Source organism: Pyrgilauda ruficollis, unplaced genomic scaffold (assembly GCF_017590135.1).
Source record: "Pyrgilauda ruficollis isolate IOZ18807 unplaced genomic scaffold, ASM1759013v1 scaffold6, whole genome shotgun sequence".
In the NCBI taxonomy this organism is placed as follows: Eukaryota; Metazoa; Chordata; class Aves; order Passeriformes; family Passeridae; genus Pyrgilauda; species Pyrgilauda ruficollis.
Window position 1 is genome coordinate 16,859,921 of NW_024527710.1, and position 23,771 is coordinate 16,883,691.

Genomic DNA, 23,771 nt, shown 5'->3' on the forward strand with positions numbered 1-23,771 from the left:
GGGTGACCTGTGGTGCAGCTGGAAAAGCCACGCTCTTCCTGAGCCTCCACGGGAGAGCAGGGAGCTCTTCTCTGCATGGTCCAGGGGGAAAGGCTTTTCATCTTCGATAAGAAATTTGACTTCATTTTCTTCAAGGGGTTTGAAAAACAGCAAATGTGTGCTCATTCTCTTCGCTTGTAGTTTGTTACTGTCACATACTTATTGATCTGCCCAGCCACACTGCCACAGCATGTCCTGCCAGCTGCTTTGTGTGCTGCTGGTTCCAGATCCTTCCCTTGCCTTGGTGGCACCTCCATCACGTAATGGTCGAGGGGTTTTCATGCCCCCTACATCAGTTTACATTTATATATGTTTTTAATTAGTGGATGAAAGGTTTAGAATCCTTGACTCCCAAATGTGAGCATTATCACTTCTTCCACTGAGCTATAAAGTGTTTCTGGTTAAGTCACTTAACCTATAGTCCTCATCTGCCTAGAGAGATGCTACAGTAACCAGCATTTTCTAAAGAAAATAGATCAAGCTAGATAAAGATAAAATAAATTTAATAGTACTCCTTTTAGTACTTCTGTTTCAAAGGAGTATTTTGAGAATTATTGTTGATGTTGTTCTTTGATCTTGGATGAAAGATGCTTTAGAAATGTAAAATATCTTTGTTTTTTGTCATCTCAGTGGCTGTGAAATTTTTCTCAGAAATGAAATTTTGGAAAACACATGCAGAAGGTTTTGGTGTAGACCCGGTTGTTTAATTTTTTTAGTAGACTTTCAGAAAAAAAAAAAAAAGTGACTGGGTTGTTTGTGATTACACATAGCACAGTGTGTCACTGGAGATGTAGGTAATCTGGATTTCTTAATGCAACTTCCCTCATTTTGACACGGTATTCCAGTGCTACTAAAAAAAATAATAAAATTACTAAAATGTTGTGATTTTGAGGGTGGTTTGGAGCCCTTCCTGCCCACTCTGTGTGTTGCCATCATTCTCACAGGATTGCATTTTTAGTTCTAACCCTACACGTGGAGCCAGTCGGACTCTGGAACTGAGACAGAATTAGGTCCTAAGAAGTGCTGGAACAGAAGCTTTGCCACCTCTCAGCTCTGGCCCAGGGCAGTGGTCGACTTAATGTCTTTGCATTTGATTTCAGTACATTCTGACAAAGACCTGCAAACAGCCTCTTCCCTGCCAGCAGAGAAATGGGTGAAAATCCTGTTGAAAATGGCAGAGGGAGTAGTTGTAAGTCAATGAGGTGGCTACATTTGGTCTGTTCGTAATTTTTTGGACGACTCATTTCTTTTGAAAATCAGCTTCTAAGTGAACCCTTTCCCAAATGTAAGGCTGCACCTTTAACTTTTTTGGAAGGTCTGTTTCTGAAAAAAAAAAGAAAAATAAACAACATTAGTAATGTTTTTGTTTGGGGAATTTTAGGGGGATTTTTTTTTGTCGAACTGAAGTTTTCAGGCTCTGTAACGTACTGCTTGCTAAAAGGCACGCTCTACAATGCATTAAGTACAACAGAATATTCCTTTGCAGGATTCCCTTTGTTGCAGACATTATTTATGACATTTTAGTCAATATTTGCATGGCAGACTGTCCAAAATTATTTTGTTTTAGGCACATCACTGATAACTGGACCCATACTCTTTATCATTCTTTTACATTCATTAGTCACTCTGTAGTGTTTTTAACATTTTAAAACACTCATGCAATTCAAAGGAAAATAGATTTCAGCCAAAACGCCTTCAAAATTATCTTTTTTCCTTTGAGTTATTCAGCGATTTTTAACACTTCATATGTTTGATGTTTTTTTCTTTAGTCTCAGCAAGGCAAAGTTTTTGCAGGCTTTGACTATGCTAAAGATAGGATTTTGATAGAAAAAAAAAAAAGTGAGGTAAACTGAACTTAATGTGAAAATGTTATCAGACGTGGTGTAAGGTGTAGCCAGCCAAAAAACCTGGCTATTTGCCTTCTGTGTAAAAGGTAATTTAAAAAAAAAAATTACAACAAAACTAATTAGCAGATATTCTAATGCAAGAAAATGTTGCTGTTAGTAAAGTTTCTTCAATATGCCAGAAAGCAGATGGTGGCAATGGAATAGCGTTTTCTTTTGCCAGCTTTTCTATATGCTTTCTAAACCTGCAAGAGCTTTTGCTATTCAGTATTCAAATTTCTGACACTCTATGATCTTTTTCATCTTAAAACAGAAATAGAAACTGAAACTTAAAAATGTAATCAAGTCAAGCTGTCTGTTCATCAGATCATAACCATGGCTTTAAAAGTTTGATTAAAATTTTGTCTACGCAGTGTAGTTACGGGTTTGGAGAGCTCTGGACTTTCCTGGTTTTAAATTCCTTCCTCAAAATTCAGATTTGCAGCATTGGGACCAAGTGAAAATGGATTTTAGGATGCATTTTCAGACTCAACACATTATGCTGAATATTTTTTCAGGGGGCCAACTATATATACACCCAACTCTTTCCTATATTTATAGTGATCCACTGTCCTTTGAGGTGTAGATATAATTCTGTTTCTCCATGATTTATGGTGGTTGGACCTCAGATTTTGCTGTAACTCGTGCCGAGCCTGCAGGATGTTACTTCTCTCCAAGTTTTAACTTTCTCTTCCACTTGCATGGCTTACAAACACAGCAGAAACACAGACCAAGTAGGCTGCCTACCAAAAGGCTGCTTTTTTTTCTGCCCGAGTCTGTGGTGTTGATGCCAACATGATACTGATGCAACAAAACACGTCCCGATTTTTATGGTAATTCTCAGTTCTCCTTCGCAGTCTACAATATTGTGAGAGTAGAAACAGATCCACAGAGCAACAGTCAGTGGCAATTCTTTGTGGGCAAAACCCTCTGACTTTACACTTGGAGAAAGGCCTCGGGCTGATGGCAATATCTCTGCAATTATTTTAGGGGGAAAAAAGGGCAAAAGGAAGGGAGGAAGGGAAAAAAGGGAGCTATCGAGCAGCTTTTTCTGCTGTATAATTTTATATATCTGTGTATTTTTGCCAGCAGTTTAATTTTGTATATAGCTTAAGAAAACCTGAAATGGAAATTTTTCACATGCCACGTTGAACTCCTCGCAGTGCACAGAACAAGGAAAAGACATCTGCCAGAAAAAAAAAAAAAAAAAAAAAAAAGAAAGAAGAAAAAAAATTTGGCCACTACAACCAAATATGTACTTAAGAGGGACTGAAATGGGAGCCAAGAGGAAAAGTGTCAGGTACATCAAAATAAAAGAGTTGTGAAAACGGGACTGCAAGTGTAGATCCACAACAAAAAAATAGTACCTAAACTTTGCTTAGACTGCCTCATCTGTAACTTGTTATTAATCTGCTATTGACAGAATCTCCATGAAATATTAGTTCATCTTTTGTTTATTTCTTAAATAGCCACACATATTTTTATCATCAACATCGTTTTTCCCTGTGTGAAATAGAATAATCCTGAATAGGGAAAATGATCCCATTCTTTGAGATATTAGTTCTTTTAAAGTATTCTTCGCTCTATTGGATGTATAGATTCCTAGTTGAGTTTTCAGTTGATCACAGGAAAATTTTACAATTGTCCTTTTGTGGAAAGAGAAGCGGGAGAGATTGAAAAAGGAGGAGGAGGAGGTTGGGGCTCGTGCCCAGTTTGTTGGTGTGGTGAAGGTTTTTCTTTGTTTTTGCTGGCTAATGAAACCTGGAATGTCTGAGGCTATGGAGAGACTTTAGGAACAGGCACAGACTGAAATGCAAGAGCACTCTGATGGTCTCCACAAACAGCGTGGTTATCCGTGTGCTCTTAGAATGGACAGCTCTGGACAGCAGTTTGTGAGGCGTGTGCTCGTTATCAAGGGCTTATTTGGCTTTCTGATGGAAGGCAGTTCTGAAAAAAAATCTGCTCTGGAAAATCTAGAGATCCTCCTTGGGCGTGACCTTGTAGCACCGCGCGCCTTGGCCGGAGGAAAGGCGCCAGCTCGCCAGCTCCTGCTTGGGATAAAGGATGAGAATGGGCACTGACGCCAATAGCCTGGGAATACGCAGCTCCCCGCCTAGGGTCCCATAAGGATGAGTTTGTCACAATAAATAAATAACAAGGGGATGGTGGGGGATAGAGATTAATTGGGTGGCTGTACGACCGCCAATGGAGTCTCACCATATGGTGGACATAATCCTGCTTTGCTGATGTTGGTTTTCTCACCAGGGTAAAACTGCACAAAAGCAGAATGTAGGGTCTTTGACCAAAGCTACCAGATCTGCCCATCACACAGGCTCATCTCCACTTGCCTTTGTAGATGAAGTCAGGCATTGCAAAACCAGCTATTTAGTCGCTCTAAATACTTCTGTTGTTATTGTTAAACTGAGATAGAAAATACTCTGGAGAGAAACGATTTCTTGTTTTTCAAAATAACTAATGAGAAAAAGAAAGGCAAGTGAAACAGAAGACGAGAGTGACTGGAAATATCCCCTTCTAGGTGACTTTGGATCCACTCTACCAAGTAATTTTCTACATAATGTAGTTGAAGGCTTCCTAAGTGGGCTCTGCCATTGCCATTGTAATGGCTGCATTGGTGGGAGGGAGACTTTATTATCCAGAGCTCAAGAGCCTGGCCCTGTGCTTTTTACTCCTGCTAGTAACTGTGCCTCTCAAGGTAAATCACTTAACCTCTATGTGCCTCCTTCATCCCTGCATAAAGTGGGCATAGTTATGCTCACCTTTCCCACAGAGGTGTTGTAAAGCTCAGTTTAATGTTAATAAGCTGTTTTAATTTTCAGGATAAAAGGATGTTCTATAAATATACATTAGAAGTAATAATAGTTTTAATGTATGCCATTATTTTATAACAGTGCTTTTCTAGTTTTAGAATTTTTTTTAGTGGTTTGAAATTATTACAGGATCAGTTTTTGTTAATTAAAGATTGACATTCGGGCAAAATTTGTTGAATTGTTCTATAAATCTAGGTCTGTGTGCACTGAGCATGCCCAGAGCTGAGCTCACCTGCACTTTGGGATCATCAGGACGGCCCTTTGGCTTTTAAAACAACTCTTTGATGCATGTGCTCAGAAGTTTGATGGCTTCTAAATAGAATGGTTCAAATATTTCAAAGCACTTGAGATTCGTATAGTGTGAAGCAATTTAAAATTATTGTACTGCAATTAATTTTAAATAACTGAGCACTGCATATGTCTAGAAACCCATACAGATCCAAATGGAAGCTCTCTAAAAATTGAAATGATTCAATAAATTTAAATCACTCTGAAGAAATGGATGTAAGTACTGTAAATCATTTTGTGAGGGGGATAAGCAAATTTTTTGCAAGTGAATCTGAGGGTAGAGACTCTAATTAGATTTTTTATTTTGGGGTTTATGATGATGAAATGTAGGTTAATATATATTTCCTAGGGATATGAGGGCAGCTCTTGTTGATCCATATGGTTTCTTGTAGCTCTTACATAGGCTTCTTTTTTTTATTTCCCAAGATTACAGAAACTTAGCAATCCAACTTTGCACATATTTTTTTTCCATTACAAATATCTTTCCCTCCAAATCTGTATAAAAAGACATGAGAAAAATATTGGTCCACAGCTAGAAATGCCAAGTGTATTTTTAAATGCAGCTAAAAAAAAATCCTGCAGAATTAAAACCCTGTGCAGCATGGAAGCTCACATTTTGTGGAGCTGGGCTGCTCAATCAATATGAATTTTTATATGCCTCCATCACTGATTCAGGTACAACCTGTATCTGCAGGTACCAAAGTGGATTATTGCCTGATAGCTGTTCGTTAGCTGAGAGCATGTTCCCTCTCCTTCCCTTACAGATGTATTAGAAAGATGCTATCTCGTTGGAGGGAGGCTGCTAAAAATATTGATGCGAGACCTATTGGAAAGTAATGTCATTTCCATTGGCTCCAGCTCAGCTCCAGGAAAATCCGCGTGCCGCTTCCTCCTCCTGCCGTCGCGGCACGCGGGTGCATGCGGCTCCCTGGGCCGTGCTCCCAGCTCTAGGGTTGCAGCTCTTCCTGAGTGCCAGGGCCAGAAATGAGAAGTTGGTGCTACTCTCCTGACCCTTCCGTTTCACTGTGTCCCCAACACCCACAGGAAAAATGGGACAGCGTGGTCCCTCTGGAAAAATGGGACAGCGTGGTCCCTCTTCGTGGAAGCGCCCGGCTCTGCTCTTGGCACCAGGGCGCTTCGTCCGGAGACGTGGTCACCTCTTGGCAAAGGGCTCCTGAGGGTCTGGCTGCTGGTGTCGAGGTGTCCCAGGTCCTCAGGGTGGGACAGAACCCTTGGTGGCCGAGGGAGCCGCTCTGCCAGGCCGCTCCTGGTCATTGTCCGCTGGGGAGGGAAATTATTTCTGGATTTGCTCCATGGCTGGTGGGCTCTTCCTGGCTGGAAAGCGAGAGGGGCCCCTCAGCAGGGTCTTCCTTAAGGCCTTACCTTACTTTTAGACAGTTGTCATTATCTTTGTCTAAAGGTCATGGCTAAATTGAATAAAAGGAAAGCTGTGTGTTCCTGTCGATGCACAATGGCAGTATTGACTTTCGTAATCCAGTTTGCTGAGGGGTGAGAGAATTAAATTAGATATCTAAGCACAGAAATTGAGAGCCTTTGAAAACAAAGATAAGGAGACAGCCTGTATTTTCCTTTTCCTGGGAGCTCTGGGCTCAAGATTTTGCAGGTGTGTCATCTGATCCATGGCTTGCATCGATCAAAACTGTGCCAATGCATATTTAATTAGCAAGGGGACCCTGGATGCATTATGGCCATCATCCCTATATTGAATGGACTGTCAGACTTTCTGAATGCCTCCCCACCCCCCCGCTTCGTTGTTTGGGGAGCTTCTGCATTTTGTCTGAGCAGCTAAAAGTTTCTTTGTTTTTAGCTGGTGATGCATACAGCACCACTGAGGAGAATACAAACAAGTAAAGTCCTAAAGTGTTTATTTTGTCTAGGAAAAAGGGCTGAACCAATTTGAATCCTTTGGGTAACGGATTTTTGTATCTCTTGGAATTAAAAAAACACAGTCGCACGATGTTTACTTTAAGAATATTTTATTATAACAAATAAAATCTGTGCTGTGGGATTTCTTAAGGAAGCCTTTGATGACAATTTGAATTAAGTCAAAATTAACGTTTGCTACTGCAAAGGAATAAATAGAAAATGTTCCAGAAATGAATCAGTAAGCAGGAATCAAAGGCTGTAAACTGTTTTAAAAACAAACATTTAGAAGTGAATCAAATACTTGTTTGTAATATCAAGGAACAAATATGGGAATACACAGATTCCCCACATTCTAGGCTATCACACGATAGCAGTAAATCATTTATGGGCTTGTGAGAACAAAGCAAGTTGATTTAAAATGAAACCATTTTGATACAGCTTTAGGGTCTTGCAGCCTCTCGGTGAAGTTTCACATTCTTGTTTCCAGCAAGGAGGGAAATAAGGGGGAATTTCTGCAGCCAAAAAAAAGTTAGGCGGGGAGTTGTGGAGATCTTTGTTTGCGTCCACCTTGGTACAAAGCCGGCCCAGCAGACAGAGTGTTGCCTGATAAACAGATGTAATACACAAAGTCTGCTTACAATACCGAGCAACAGACTGTGGGCACATGTTTTGGGCTCATTCAAACTCATCAGCATAGTCTAGCTGGCTGTTTTGTTGCTAGTCTGCTTACGGGGTAGCTTAGGAGCGTCTTACTGGTGAAGTAACAAGGAGGGGTTTTTTTGCCACAAAAGTTTTGTGGCAGGGGCTGATGGGAAAAATCATTTGCATACATCTTGTTACAAAGGCTGACTACTTCCTGGCTTAGACAAAGTGTTGCCTGATAAACAGACTTAACACACAAATGTCTGTCTGGAATAAACAACAGCAAGCTTTGATTTACATTTCCATTATCAAAGATAATCTCTTTCCCAGTGTACAGGAATTAAGAGTCCTCGCCTTATGAAAAAAAAAAAAAAGAGGCTGGCACCACAGGGATTTTACCAGTGCAGAACCTCGTTGGGGAGCCGTGGGGATGGGGTGTACAGTGCAGGGGTATGGAATAAAACTGGGAATCTGGCGCGGGCGTGTACATGTGTGATGGTGAGGTAGATGACAATGAAGCACTTTGAACTCCCTATAAAAGTTGACTTGAAAGCAATGGCTGGAGTAAAATGGAGAGCCAGGCCTTCCTTTAAAGAAATCCTGGTAGCCACCAAAATTGCCGTAAATAATAATTGTGGCATATATGGAGTGACCCCTATGTGTTTATATTATAATGCATAATGAAGGGAAAGTGAGTGTAAAAAAGCCCCAGCCCTGGTGCTGGTTTCTGTTTGAAAATCCCTTAAGCTCTTATACATAAGACTGTATATAAAAGAGCATGATTTCAATTTTTTTTTTTTTAAATGTATATAAATCTTTGGTAGAATCCATGCCCAAAATTATAGATGAAAAATTTATTGCATGAACACAACCCAGCCATATAAATTTTTTATTACAAATAGGGCTCTGAAACTTGAATAAAATATGTCAGTTTATTATACAGTATTCCCCCCACCCCCAAAACATGATATGAATGGAAAATTTAACTTGTGCACTTCTGTGGTGCTCCTGGGAGGTGCTGGGCTGGTGGTGGAGGAGAGGAACCTGCTGTATTTCACTGCAGAGCAGGCTCAGCATGGGCAGTGGCGGTGCTGCCTTGCTCATCTAGCATTGCCGGTCATTTTTTTCCTGCACTACGCGGGGATCACCTTTACTGTTTCCAGGATAGATGTGTCTGCACCTGTGGTAGCTCGCGGGCTGCTCAGAGGCTCAGGTTCTGCTGGGGAGCGGCTCTGCAGAGGTAAAAAATGATCTTGGCACCCATTCGCTGGGTCTGCGGAAACCAGCAGACAATGAAGAGGGTCACTGCCACCCCTGTGAATTCCAGGCTGGATTCAGCCTGCCCTGGAAAACACGGTGTGGTTTAGGGAGTGCTCCACAAAGTGTCCCGTCTCTCCCCAGTCAGGTGGCCATGGAGTGGTTTAGCGCTGGGAAGTGCCATGGCACTCAAAAGAGGCTTTTTTGGTGGAGGAGTGCAACAACACTTCACCGTCTGTGTCACGGTCTACAAAAAAGAACAACATTGTCAGTCTGTTGACATTGGTCCTGTCCACGGGCCAGACTTTCCTGGGAAGGTTTTATTCTTTCCAAACAATGGAGCGCTCCCTTCCAGTGCCGCCAGCCCTGCTTCCATGCAGCCGCCGTGCAGCCCAGCTGGAGCTGTGCTCCTGCTGCAGCTGAAAAGGAAAACTGCAGCCTGAAAAGTCCAGAGCTTGCGTCCCAGAGCTGGAGATCCCTGCCTGCAGAGGGTTTGGGATCAGGCAGGTCTGGGGCTCGGTCGTGCTGAGGTAGCATATGCTTAAGGAACAGATCCAAAGAGGAGCAGAGAATAGAGACGTGATAGGAAATGCTACTTTGAAAAACTAGCCTGTTTTGTTGTTTGCGTATTTTTTTTCTTTATCCCTTAATCATAATTGATTCTTGGAAGTGGAGAGTAAAATAGCTTCAACATGTTTTTTTGATCCTGTTTGCCATGGTTGTGGTTGATACCAGATCCCCTTGAGCTTCTCTTGACCAGTAACCTTGAGCCCAGTGCACAGACTCACTGAAACCCCAGCTAGCTCAGGGTTAAAAATTCCAACCACTAACTTTCCTCTAACTAAAAAAGCCCCCAAATAAAACCCATTGTGCTATTCAAGGTTAAGCTTCCTTAAACATAAAACTAGATTCCTTGGTGATTTTTTTTTTTTTAATCAGCAATCTTAATAGTGGTTCCTCACTATAATATTTCCAACTCCATCTGAAATCATTTAAATCCTCCCCTTAATAACATGCACTTTATTGTAATATACAGATTCTTTGGCTTCCTACCAGCCTTAGCTTAAGGCACCAATGAAACTCGTTGCCGCAGGGGGCCATGGATTCAAGAGGGGCTCGCATCTACTGTATATTTTGTTTTGTATGTTTTCCAATGGCTCTAATTATTGCAGGTGGTAGAATTTAACTGGCAGTGTTGTTGCTAAAGAAAATAGGCATAAAGTGTATACTGTTTTGCAGAGTGGCTATCAAATATATAGAAAAGAGAAAATCAAATGAATTGTTAAACTGCTCTATAGTAAGTGATTTTATTGATTTAATGCAAATGCTTATGAAAACGATCTTCCATTTATATCAATTATGTATGGGCAAAAATTAATTTATTCCTCCGGTCACCTGTTTGGCTAACTGACTCAGCAGGACAGACATTCCCCCTCCTGTTGTAGCCGAGCCCGCAAAACATTAAACGTTCAGAAAACTGGAATTTGAAAGTTTCCATGTGCAAAACAACAAAAAAGCCCCGACAGGAGTTAGTGCCAACTGCTGAAAAAGCAGAGAGCGAGTGGTGGAGGCTGAGCAAGACTCCCTCGTCCTAGGCAAGACTGTAAAACACAACGGCTCTGATTTTGCCAATCCCTTAACCATGTGGCGGCACATTTATATGTGCCGGATCATCTGCGGCATCTGAATAAAATCAGGGAAGCAAAATTCTGCATATAAACATTTTGGCTAAGTGCCTCAACTCAGTCTTCTTATCTGGGGTTTCCACAAGATGCCACCTTGCATAACAATGCTGAGCACACGCTTGCCCAGTCCATGTTTTCGGTAGCCTCCCGTGATCCCCACCGCAGGATTGAGTGGCTTTGATTCTACCTCGTCCTGTGTTTTACTGCCCTGTGCCTCTCCATGAAGAATATGCTTGAAGCTGTGCTGTCTTTTCCTGGGAAATTAATATTTAATTTCAGCAGAAGGGGTGGGTTGCGGGGAAGCAGAATTAGGGAAAAAAAACGCTTTCGCCAGAGCCGAGGTGATAAAAGGGGAAAGTTAAAGATTCAGCGTGCAAACAAACGTCCTACGGCCAGTGGAGCCCCTCTTGTGCCACTAGCCTTGGTGTTGGAAAAACAGCACTCGAGGCAGACAAAAGTACTTTGTTTGTTCCTCCCAAGCCAGGAGCAGCTCGGGCTGTGTGTGCTGCCCACCGGCTGCAGGGCTGTGCTGGAGCCAAGGTGCCAGCGCCGAGCCCGGCTCCCGCGGCCGCCACCGCGGCCCTCTCGCCGCCTCCCTGGCTCGTTCCAAATTTTAGGAAAGGGAAACACGCTCCCAGTGCCACATTTCAGCAGGAACGTCTCCAAATCTATAAATTTTTGTGGGATTCTGAGCCTACTTGAAACATAAAGCCCAAACTCTGATTGAGCCATGGCTGGCTGGAGGGAAAGTAAAACCTAAAAAATAAGCAAAAGGCTAATGCCCGCCCTGTAAAATGAAATCCGTTGAATGTTGACTTTGAATGTTAACTAAATATTTTACATTCCTAATATTTTACCTTTGTTTCTACCTTTGCGGTGTCGGAAACACGAAACTTCTTGCCAAAATCCAGAATACAACAGCGCTGTGCATGTTACCCCCATAGTGTATCTGCTGGCACTGATTTCAGCTTCAGGGAGAGATAATTCAGTAGATCAATATTTAAAACAAAATTACAGAAGTGAGGAATTTTTTTCCCCCCCTTAGCTTCATTGGCAAAATTATTAAAAATAATAAATACAAAAGAGAGGAAATGGATTCTGGGATGTACTGGGTATATACCACATTTTAGGGGAATTTAATTGATTTTTAATAGAAGTATCATGACTGAATCTTTCTTTGCTAAATATTCTGAGTGGTTATATTCTGAAATTTATCAAGTTTTGTTTTGTGAGCGCTTTTTTTTGCTTGTAGTTTTTAATTTATACAAGATTGTCCTCTAAGCTTCTGAATGATACCTAAAGCAGACAGTCAGCAGGTAAAAAAAAATTTGAATATTTAAAATAGGCATTTTCTTTATAGTGCTCTGCGGTAATTAAAATCTTCATTTGCTTAAAAGCAAGGAACCTTTCTAAAGCAATAAATTAGCATTGCTTGACCCAAGGTCACTAGTAGTACTGCTTCTTCCAGCACTATTAATACCTCAAAGAAAAAGAAGGGGTGGTGTTATGACTCTGTTGCAATAGAAGTAAGATTTTCAATTTAATCACAGTTAAGTGTCGTGACCTTTTGATCTTGCATTGACTTCTCACTGAAATGTGGTCAAATTTCAGACAGCTAGTTCCAAACTCTGCAAAGTCAAGGTGAAGTCAGGAAATGGGTTTGCCACGATGAGGGGTGGTGTTGAGGCATTAGCAAGCGGTTTCATCACCTCAGTTTTGTTCCACAGCAAAAACTTTTTCTGCAGGATCAATAAATTACAGAACAATTTCTGGGGAAAGGGAAAAAAATGTATTAATTGCAAAAAACAGTTATTTGAGGGATTTCTTAAAAAATATTTTTTCCCACAGGTAAAGGGACTTTTTTTTTTCCAGTCCATAGTGACAGAAATAATTAAGAAGGAAAATACTATTTGACTAAAGCTTCTACTAAGAATAATTTTTGGACCAAAGAGCCATCATCTTCACATAAAGCAGAGTTAATAATGTGTAAAAAATGCTAAACACTCATATTTACACATACCCTTTTATAGATCATTTTATTATTTTAGGCAAATAAATTTTGCTCATTGGAGAGTGTTAGCTGGGAGGTTGTGGGATTATTTACACAAGTTCTAAAGCAGGTCATCCAGTATCTGGACTCACTTATCCCACTGCAAATCACCACCAGCACCGCGCATTTTAGGGATCTTGTGGTGCTGTAACCACTGCGAAAGCACGCCAAAAAAATCAGCTCTTCCCTCAGTTTTGCAGATTTTGTTCCAGAAATGTGTAGCCAACAATCTCCACGACTATGTAGGGTTGCTAAGTTACCTTTCTATGCCTGCTTGGAGATATGTTTTGAGACTTTACTATGTGTTGGAGTAAGGCTCTGGTTTGTATACAACATAGAGGCTGCATTATAAAAAAAACATGTAGGAGAGTCGTTTAAATATGCCTTCTTTAAAAAGAAGGATTCTCAAAGCTTAATTTATGCCAACACACACACCCCAAGCACTCTGTGTAGTGCCACTAATGGAACAGCTTCTCTTCCTTTTTGTGTTTAGCTAAGGTAGACCTCAACAATTTTTCTTGGCCCATCGGCAACTGAGTTTTGTTTTACTACTCATATTTAGGAATTAGAATAAGGTTTTTTTTTTTTTTTTTTTTTTTTTTTTTTTTTTTTTTTTTTCTGGCTAGCAAACATGTTACCTAGGCACGGGACTTTTGCATTATCATGTCCTAGTGCAACACTCCTGTCCTCAGTTTGTACTCTCAGCCTTTTGAGGAAGTCTGGCGCCTCTGATCTATTTTCCACAGCAGACCCTGTAATTTTTGGCTGTATTTTATGTTTTTCAGATTCAAGTCAATCTGAAAGTCCCAGCCAGCCAAGTGAAGCTGATATTAAGGACCAGCCAGAAAATGGTAAGTTCTTACCTGCTGCTCCTGCTTTGGGATATTAAAACAGCCCATATTTATAAAGATTTTTTTTTTCCCCATGTCTTATATAAAAAGATGATTCAGAATATTTGACATGGGATGGCTACAAACAGGTTGTGCACTCTCCTCATGGTTAAAATGCTACTGTGTCACTAATCTAAGGTAGCATTCCTTTGTCCAGTCCTGGAGAGAGACATTTTTTTTTTCCCCCTTTAAAATTAATTTTAATTAGGGAGATGCCATTAAAGAGCCTGCTGTATGCAACCCTTATCCTTATTCCTCCATAGCAAAGGCTTTCAGTCCCTGGGCCTTGAGTCATGACCTTCAGGGCAGTAGATAGAACAGGAGAAGAGATCAGGGATGTTCAGCTCAGCTCCTCGGTGCCTCTCTCCGCGTTCTCCAGCGGCAGTGGCTGGAGTGGAAGCATTAGAAGAACTGGCAATTTTAGGGAAAACTCATATTCTCTGCACCAGGACAGATTCAAAGTTGAAGCAATGGCTTTTACTGGACCAATAGCTGGCTTTGTAAAGCAGCCTGAAAAAAAAAAAAATCATTCAATAATAGTGGATTTCTGTGGGGACTGTATGTGAAAAGATGACTATGTGTGTAATGGAACAGCTTCTCTTCCTTTTTGTGTTTAGCTAGGGTAGACCTCAACAATTTTTGTTGGCCCATCGGCAATTACTTATATTTAGGAATTAGAATAAGTGATGATTATTATTAATAGTTTTTCTTGACTTCTTTTAGCTACAATCAGAACTTTTTTTTTATGGGGAATATGTTGCCTGTGTTTATTAAATCATATTTTAATTTAGAATGTATTAGGCACCAAGCATGTTATTATTTCGTGTTTAAATAATATTCTTTCGCAGCTATTAAAGCACAGTTCATCTTACCCTGCAGTTTCTTAGTCTTTAACAAAGCTTGCTACTCAACAACTGCCCCGAAAAGCAGCAATGTCAGTGTTTAATAATGTAGAATCTGTAAAAGCCTAGTGAAATGAAATATCCCTGATTTGGAGCCTGAGTCTTCTTTGTAAAACAATCTTTTAGCGAATTCTTGGAACTTTGCTGCTGACCTGCAATAGGTACTTTAAATTTTTTTTTTTTAATAAACAGGAAAAGGATTTTTCTCTTTTTTTTTTTTTTCTCAGTTTTACTAAAGGGTATTTTTTCCCCACCACAGCAGCAGCCTCCTCACTGGTTCTGCACCTTCTGCAGTGCGTGTGTGGGAGATTTTCTAAGGCAGAGTGTTGGCCCTGAAGGGCTCCTTCCCCCCGGGCAGGCTGAGCTCATTCCCAGCACACACAGCCCCCAGCTCCGGGGTACCCGGCGTAGATCAACACAAATCTGCAGCTCTTATCTCCTGGACGTGAGGATGAAAGCAAAACTGCAGCCTTTAGAAAATGAAAAACTGCACGCACAGAAACAGACACAATAAATCATATTAACTGCGTTGTTCTACACTTGCTGTAGACCCACTTCCACAGGGCCTGGTCCAAATCCCTCCGGAGTCAATGGGAGGCTCGTAATTGATTTTACTGAGAGTGGGAATGAGCCCACACAGAGAGGAAATTTTTTTTTTTAATTATTTTTTTTAGTAGAAGAAAAAATAGAATCGTGAATAATCTCATTCCCAGTGATGCCAACAGTGGAGTGGCCAGATTGAGGGCAGATCTGGAAGCATTTTTGCATGTGTTTCTGGAAGGCACAAAGAAGTGTATCGATTCAGTGCTGCCTTTTCCATGCATGCATTCCTTCATTTTAAAAAAATAAATCTTTAAAGGCCTTGTGAGGGTTATACAGCCTCTCTACTTGCCTGTTAATATCCTTTCTGTTCCACTCCATAAATTCTAGAGCTATTTATTATACACATATATTTTGCATACCTTGAGTAATGTAGGTTCAGAAGGGTCAACTATACGGCCCTGAAAAAGAAGGCCTCCTACTACAGATTTTAATTTATCATCCTAAATTGTATGTGTTGTTTTGAAAAGCCTGTATGTCTAACCTTCATTGAAGTGAAGTTCATGGGGAAAAAAAAAAAAAAAAGCTTTTCTCTTTTAGAGTCACTCCTGTTTTTTTTTTTTCTAGTGGGCTTTGCTTGTTCATTTTCTGGATCAGGATCATCACAGACAGGGAAGATGGTGACACCTTCTGCTCTTAGTGGTGCCTTCAGCACCAACTCTGGTCTTTCCCTCAGCCTTCATTAAGCCAGAATAGTTTCCAGGCAGTCATCCAGTCACCACTGCAAATATTTAACAGAAATATGAAGCATTTAATTATTTCTAAAGACAGAGATGCAGCATGATGGCCATGAAAACCAAACTTGCAGGCGAGACAGGGCTTGTTGGTGCATGGACAGTCCAAGGTCCAGATGTTTTATGCTGAAGCTGGGGGTAAAACTAACACAGGGTGTGCACAGTGCTGCTCTGTCACCATGGGAAACAGCATTTTGGGGAGAGGCAGAAAATCCAGAATTCCTCTGCTTGTTGTATGGGTGAGGAAATTTGCAGGAGGAATAAGGAAAGAGGCCAGCAACTTCATCTGAAAGGCAAGAACATTTTTTGATGCCCTGATATTTTGCTGAAACCAGGGATTTTTTTTTCTGACCAGCTGGGTGGAACACCCATGTGGAAAATTCCCCACTTTTGTAGTTGCCTAATGGTATGTAAAAGCTTCATTTCAGTTGGCACCACAAAGTGATTTTGCAATTCACCCAATCAAAAAAAAAAAAAAAAAAAAAAAAAAAAAGGGGGGGGGGGTATTGATTTTAAAAGCTTGTTAAATGCACTGGTTTGGTGTTGTGTTTTATAAACAAAGTAGTTTCCAGTGAAGTGAGGATGACAAAATGGGTAGTCTGATGTAGTGAAGTGACTGCATGCCTGGGGATCAGGAACAACTGAATTCCCAGCTCAGCACTGCTATGGACACTCTCTCAGGCTTTTATTTTCACTTTCAGTCATGGAAACAGCTATCAGATAGATTTTCTTTTTGTAAGTAGGATTATTTTAAACTTTTGTAGGGAAACCTTTTGGTCTTTTTGTCTGCAAAGCGGGGATATTTCCGATTCTGGCTTTCAGAGAATATGAAAAGTTGGATTTTGCTCTGCTCCATCAGGAGCTGAACTCTGGAGAAAGGCAGGGAGGATGTAGCAGAGCAGTTAATAACTGGTACAGAGCTGTGCTGCTGCTGTCAGTAAATGGATGTCAGGCAGTGTTTGTGTTTGATGTGGTGGCACTGGTGAATTAATAAGTGCAGCGTAAAGGTGCACACGAGGTGTGCTGTGCAGAGCAGGAGAATGCTGTGTCATTTCTGACAGGCTGCTCGTGCCTCTCCAGCAGGGGACTGTGATTTGGTGCCTCAGAGCTGGTAGCACAGCACTTTGATTGTAGATGAGCGAGTTCTTTTTAAAGAAGTTGGTAAATTCTCCCATTTCAAGTGAGCAGGGCAGCATTCATTATTGCAGCTGACTGCAAACCTGTGCCAAATCCATTGCTCAAACAATTTCTGAAGAGGGAGAGGCATTTTTCTAAAAAATAAAAATGTGTAATGCCCAAACCAAACGCTTTTTAGCTTTAATGCAGTCTCACTGCTTTGAGCTGCAAGTACCTTAACAGCACTGCAGGAAATGAAAGGCACATTGTTCACTGAAACATTAAAAAAAAAAAAAAAGAAAGAAAAAAGCAAAACAATGATGCACCGTAACTCGCAGAACTCGTTTTTCAACCCTGCAGTAATTACACTGGACTTGTAAATATCATCTGTGAATTCTTTGCTGAAGTAGGGTTGGACTTGAGTATTAAACCTTAAAAAAAAAAAAAAAGTTTAAGTATATGCTTACTTTTCCATGCCTAAAAACAGAAAGGAAGACTTTCTGGTCCTTGAGCTGTGGGGGAAAGAGAAGGCCACAGTGGGAACAAATGCAAAGAGAAGTTTCTTCTTCTCCAGGCAACGCTGGTCACAGAAGGCATGATTTAGCTTCGGCTGAAAGGGAGGAGGAGATTATGTGTGGGAAGACCCCTCTGCCTAAACTAACAAGCTGCAGAGTCCAGTCCCTCTGTGAATGCTTTATTTCTGGTCCCAAATGTGGCATTCCAAGCAGTGGGATAGCTCGGGCCAGTGGAAGCAGTGCCTGCCTGCCCCAAGGCTTGGGCACTCTTCTTGGACACAGAGCTCACCCTTCAAACCCTCATCCCAGGCAGAGAACTAGTGACAGCTCACGGTGGCTGTCCCCAACACACATTCCAGGTTAAATGGCAGCTGAGTGACATCCAGTTCATTCCACAGCTAGATTTTTCACAAGGGGAAATGTCCTGCCTTCCAAAGCCATCCCTTCTGCTCAGGCCATGCCTGACCTCTCCTCTCCACTGCTTCAGGTGGAGTCCAGCTGCCTCGCAGGCTTTCAGAGCTGAAACAGAGCTTGATGCCAGCTCTCCAAGGAGATGCTGGGGTTGTCTGGAGGCTCCTCTGTCCTTGGATAAGCCCCTCAGCTCCCACCTGAGGAGTGCAAGGACGCCAGCAGTCCTCTGAACACACAAGGCTGAAGCTGGTGCTGTTAGAAAACACACGGTCTCAGATGACTAACATTCCTGAAACACCTCATTTTCAGGAGATAACTGAGCCTTGCAGAGAAAGTTTTCTATCAGTTACAGCTGCAAAGGCAGTAATACAGTAACGGCAGCTTTTATTAATGTTCTTGTTCATGGGATTATTTGCATCAGAATCTTATAAATGCAAGAAGACTCTCCTCTCTTGTTTACAGAGCCACGCTGAGGAGTTATCACAGCCTGAGGGACTAATCTAAAATTAACTTTCTTCAGAAAAAGCTTTAAAAAAAAAGCCCTTAGCATTTCCAATAAGGAATCTCATCGCTGGCGCCGAAGTCAGAGCTCCTGGTGATGTCAGCTTGTTTGCACCTTTGGAACTTGCCAGGACCAAATTCTGAACAGATTTGCACCCTTACGGATCACGTTGTGTGCTGACTGGGAACAGCAGTGGGGAAATTTGTCCAGGCTTGGAAGCTGTGGCCGAGTCAGGGAGGGCTGGTGGGGTTTGGTCTCTTCTGGTTCCCTGGGACTGGGCAGGATGGGATGTTGACTCTTAAGAGGACCCATCAGCCAAGAAAGGTCTGATGAGGTCCAACCTGTGTTTCATCACCCCCCGAGAGTGCCTGTAGGCAGCTCTGAGAGCCAGCGTTTCCCAAGGAAACAAAAGCAGATATGTCTGGTTATAAATTTAGCTTATGTGTGATGTAGTCTTGCATTTCCCTCGTCTTATTTCATTGCATTACGTTCCCAAAAAGAACTAGAAATACAGCATTTCAATTATAATAATCTAGCATTGAAGCTTTGCAGCGTCCAGGTGTATTTCCCATCCAGATTCTTGACTGTCATGAAGAGTCATCTGAATTATTAGGAAAGAAAACACTATTTTCCCCTATAATACCCTATTCTCTTTGGAGTCCAGACTGAGGCAGAGTTACACCATTTCCAGGATTTAGTGGGTCCTGTGGTAGGCTCAGGATTTAGCCTGCTTATCAGTGGCTGGCACTCTCTTGGGGGAATCCAGTGATGGCAAATGGCTCTGACTGTCAGTCAGGCCAGAAAGGGGGATGTCAGGGGGGTCAGCTGGGCAGCCTCTGCTGGGGGTGGCTGGAGACCCTTCTCATCAGTGACCTGCAGTGCTCGAGGCTTGGGGATTGACAGAGGACTTCAGTTTCCACTGCTGCTAGCCATTAACCTCCACAAGCAAAGCATTCCCACAAAAAATTCATCCAAGGCGAGTATGACAGGAAATATTCAAAGCATGAAATGAATGCTTATAGCATGACAAAGCAATGCTTGAATGACATGAAACGTTCATTACGCTTGGAGTGGCTGAGCACTACAAAGGAGAGGAGAAATAAGTGTGTTTCCAGTATGTATTTTTACTTCCCATTGTGTGTGTACAGAAAAAGGGCGATGAACCCTTCCAATAGATAAGGTGCATAAATACAGCTGCCATTATTCTAAGTCGTTTCAAAAACGCATTTTTATTCTGTTGCTCCATCCCATGAATCTTTATCCACAAGATAACAGCAAGGGCCACCTAGAGGGCAGCTTGGAAACGGGATGGCCAGGAGCAGCCTCTTAGGGAACTCCTGAGCTTCCCTTTGCAGGGTCAAGGATTTTCTTTGTCCCGAGGGTGTCAGGTCCCTGCCCCCTGCTCTGTGGCAGCGCTGGGATGAGCAGGCAGCCATCCTGCCCACGTCCCATGTTCCAGGACACGGCAGCTGGAGCTGTGAGCAACCACCAGCTTCCACTACGACTGTTTTTAATGTCTCTCTTCTTGAGAGAGTTGCTGTTTAATTAACAGCTGAGAGCTGGGTTGCGTCAGGGTAATTGCGGCCGCCGGAGCGGACCACAGGCTGAAGGATGCCTTGGAACACCACCCTGCCCACCAGGAAGCTGGGCACTTAGGGAAAGGAGTTTATTTGTGGTGTGGGCATCGTTTAATTTCTGTTGAGTGGAGAGGGGAGTTTATTAGTGGAGGGAGGATGTGATGCCAAGGTCTGGCTTGCAAAACAAAACCCCAAACCTTTCTATTTGCCTTTTCTATGTAAAAATTCCCTAATGCTCGGTAATGTAAGACAAGGGGAAAATTTTACTTGCAGGAGAATTGCCTTCCACAATAACCAAGAGAAAAAACACAGAACGCCCACACCAGAGCAGCATGATCCAAAATGTGAACTTTTTACGCCTCCCCAACCTTCTAGGTTAGGCTTGCAACCAAGTGATCTTTTATTATCAACATGATATACCCTTGACATAATTTGGCGCAGTAAAGCTTCTTCTGCTGAACTCGTGATTTCATTTACTAGATCTGATGAAAGTTCTGTGAACCACAGTAAAATGTGATAATTAGTAGTTTAATTCTTTTAGGGTGTGCGTATTAATTGAAAAGGCTTGAACTATAAATACAGGGCCTGTGGATAAAAGCCCCCTCTGAAATCAGTCGCTTCACCGAAGTATTCATTACTCCACATCTGCTTAGGTGGTGTCTCTTTGTGGCAGTGAGTGGGAACTCTCCACTCAGAGATCACAGCAGTGGAACCCAGGCTGGCTCACCGCTGCTCTCCTGCCATCCGAAGTGCTCCCTGGCCAAAATTTTGCCCTCTGTGGTCAAACCACTGGAAGTTAGGAATGTGCTGGGAGCTGTGCTGTGTGCTGGGGAGGCGCCGGCTCCCTTCCTGCAGAAATCAGAGGGGGATGAAGGCTTGAGGCAGAGGCAGTGGCAGCAGTGGGTGGGTGGGTGTCTTTCTGTTTTCCAGCAAGTCCACCCAAAGGCATCAGAGATTCTCTGTGACTCCAGTCCCAGCCAGTCTGGCACTTCTTAGCAAAATGTACTTTTCCTTCCACTTACCCTTCACTGTACCTGATCCACCAGCACCTAAACTTCAGCCAGAGCTTGGTTCATCCAGATGGGAATGTCCAAGTGTAGATAAGGGATTGCATTTCCCCACTCACACTCAGGTGTTCTTTTGCTCTGACTTCCTGACCAGCACAGGAGGTGTTCTGTTGCCTCCAGACCTTTCCAAATATATCTACACACTATGGAAATGTGTGTCATTTTTTCACACCTTCCTCCGGTTTCTGCCTGTGGCGTAGTGCCTTTATGAATCTTGTGGTTTTACAGGTACAAGGTGGTTTGCTTTCAAATGGATCCAGACCTTCATACTCATACGTGGTTTGCACACTCAGAAAAAACCCGTGTGTCTGCACATATTGCAGATTCTTGGGTAAATCAGGTGCTTTCCAAGTGACCTTAATTTTGTAAGCCTGGAGTGGTGTACCCCAGCAGGGAGGTGCATGTGGAGGGCAATGCACAGCTCCTGAAACCAGCATAAGGGCACTGCTGCTGTTGTCAGGGGGGGCACTTTAGTGAGACCAGAGTCCCAAAAAAAGCCTTATCACTCCTATAGATAATTAGATACTATTTTTTAATTGCAGAAGTTGCTAGCTAGGAACTGAAAAGAAAGTTTAGGGGGACTCTCATGGAGTTGTGAGAATAAAATCCCCTCTGAAGCCTGGCTCTGGTGTGACTGAAATGGAAAAGTACCAGATCCATTTCTTGGAAAGTGAGAAGGAGGCTTTTATTTGCAATGGTCCGCAAATATTTTCCCAGGAGGTAGTGAGCATGGCAAAAGGGGCAGGAGGAAGGTGAGGAGAGTGAGGCACGCTTGTAAACACACTCCTTTCACTCTGCTGTTGTTATCTGGCACAGAAAAGGGCGCCGCAAGTTGTTTACAGCGCTTCGTGTTGTTCCTTCCTGCTCCTTTTTCAGTGCCCTATCTTCACTTGTGCAACTTTTTTTTTCTGGGTTGTGATAGTGTCCGGATAGATTTGGGCAGTGGGGTGGTAGGAAGGTGCAAGTTGATTAAATGTGCTGCTCGCTATGTGCATTTCGTGTCTGCTGTCTTAACATTTTTTTTGTTAACCACTGTTGCAACTGAAGAAAATGCTGAAGTTTGACAGTTGGGAGTTACTGCTGAGTGTGTGCTGTAAACTATATCATCCCTCTGCCTTCTCCCTTTCTCCCCCTCCTGCTGGAACCAAATGATTTATAAAATGCCTTCACATTCTTGAGTGAGTTCACACTATCACCTCCAGGCACTGCACTGAGGAGTCTTAGGAGTGGATGGGAAACAGAGATCTAATAGCTGGTATTTTTCTCTGAAAGGGAAAAAAAAAAAAAAAAAAAGGCAAAAAAGGGCTGATTAAATTTAAAGGAGAAAAGTTTCCTGCTGTGCCCCAGAGTAAATCTGTAGTCAGTGAAGCACTTTCTAGTAAACAAGAGATGTGCATAGTTACAGTGGGGTTTTATTATTACCCACTGCCATTGTTTTCCATTTTCATAAGGTTCAATTAATGCAATCATTTTAGAGTGTCTCTAATCATTACCTCCCGCCCTCCCTCACTTGCACTTGAAGCAAGGGGATCTGCTGCAAGCCACACTCTGGTGTGAGGAGCCAGCACCTCGCTCCCATCCCTGGCGAGGGAAGCACAAGGGAATTATAGGGCTGCTCCAGGGGATCCAAACATTTATCTTCTCTCTGTCTGGCCTTTGCAGGACAAATAGCCAGAACCCTAACCCTGGCTGTGGTGTGCCCTGCCATGGGGCCACCGTGGCACCCCAGCAGTCGCCCTGCCCTAGCCAAGCAGCTCTCAGACCATGCTGAGCCAAACCTTTGGCTGGTGTTTCTTCTCCCAGGATCATAAGGGAGGGATACTGCTTATGTAGCTGTACCACTCTCACTCACAGAGAACCCAGAGCCCTGTCCCAGTTATTTTTCTACTTTAATTCCTTACTCTTAAGATTTTATCTGTAACAGAAGGCTCTTTGACAGCTGCATCTCCATCTGAAAACCTGCTGGTGTTTGGGGGGGTGTCCCCACCTGACCAGCTTTGCACTGCAGACCTCCTGCAATTTTCCCACATGTTAGACCTCAAAGTCCTGATTTTCAGAATCTGGGAATTCGCATTCAGGAAGTTTCCAGCAGCAGAATGCAGAGAGCTGGCCCTGTCCCCCACGCCGTACAGAGGGGAGCCAATTTTGCCGTACAGCCGAGCGTGCCAGAGCTGGAGCTGCAGGGGGAAGGGAAGAGGTGAGGGACAGGAGAGGCTGGACAGCAGCTTGGCAGACTGAGGAGGCTGCAGTTTGAGGCAGGAGGGGATCCCCCCAGATTTTTGTGAGGGAAGGCTTAGAGCAGTGGTAGGGTAGTGGCCCACGGCTCCATTTAAATCAGTGGCAAAGTGGGCTGGAAAGGATGTGAAAACCTGAGCAAACAGCTGAGGAATGAGGCAGCTCAGTATTAATGAATCCAGATTTCTGTCTGCCATGGCCATGAGGATGGATTTGCAGTAGGACTGGGGGCTGTCCACTGTTAGAAGGAGAGGGAAGTAAAGATCATCCCGTGTACAATATAAATGTAAGTTGTTATTACTACCATTGCTATGTCAGCCGTAAACTGTTCCCACGAGAACAGAGATGCAGCATCATTGAAAAAGAATGTCTTACTGTGAAATGGGCAGCAGAAACACTGTGGCATTATCTGCCAGGCAGTGAATTTACCTTGGTGACAGATCATTATTCCCTCCTGCAAACGAACCGGATGAAGGGCAGCAACACAAGGATAACTCAGCAGCACTTGTACTTTACAGGCTTCTGAATTGAAAAAACAAACAAACAAAAAGTAGCCAGAGAAAACCGTGAGGATGGAGAATGTCAAGAGAGATTGCTTGGGGCATGAAATGGGAGAGAAAGGAAATTTTCTTCCAGATCTATGCTAACATTAACTCAGCAGCA

The 23,771-nt window shown here is 42.7% G+C and overlaps 1 protein-coding gene across 12 annotated transcripts in view; it reads left to right on the forward strand.

The window, feature by feature from the left end:
• The window catches only part of NFIA (nuclear factor I A), a 242,455-nt gene that overhangs the window by 122,522 nt on the left and 96,162 nt on the right, over positions 1–23,771 (forward strand). For all 12 annotated transcript variants that reach the window (XM_041483201.1, XM_041483205.1, XM_041483209.1 and 9 more), the window contains exon 3: positions 13,345–13,410. In XM_041483201.1, the coding sequence (XP_041339135.1) occupies positions 13,345–13,410 (66 nt within the window). The remainder of the gene's footprint in view (positions 1–13,344; positions 13,411–23,771) is intronic.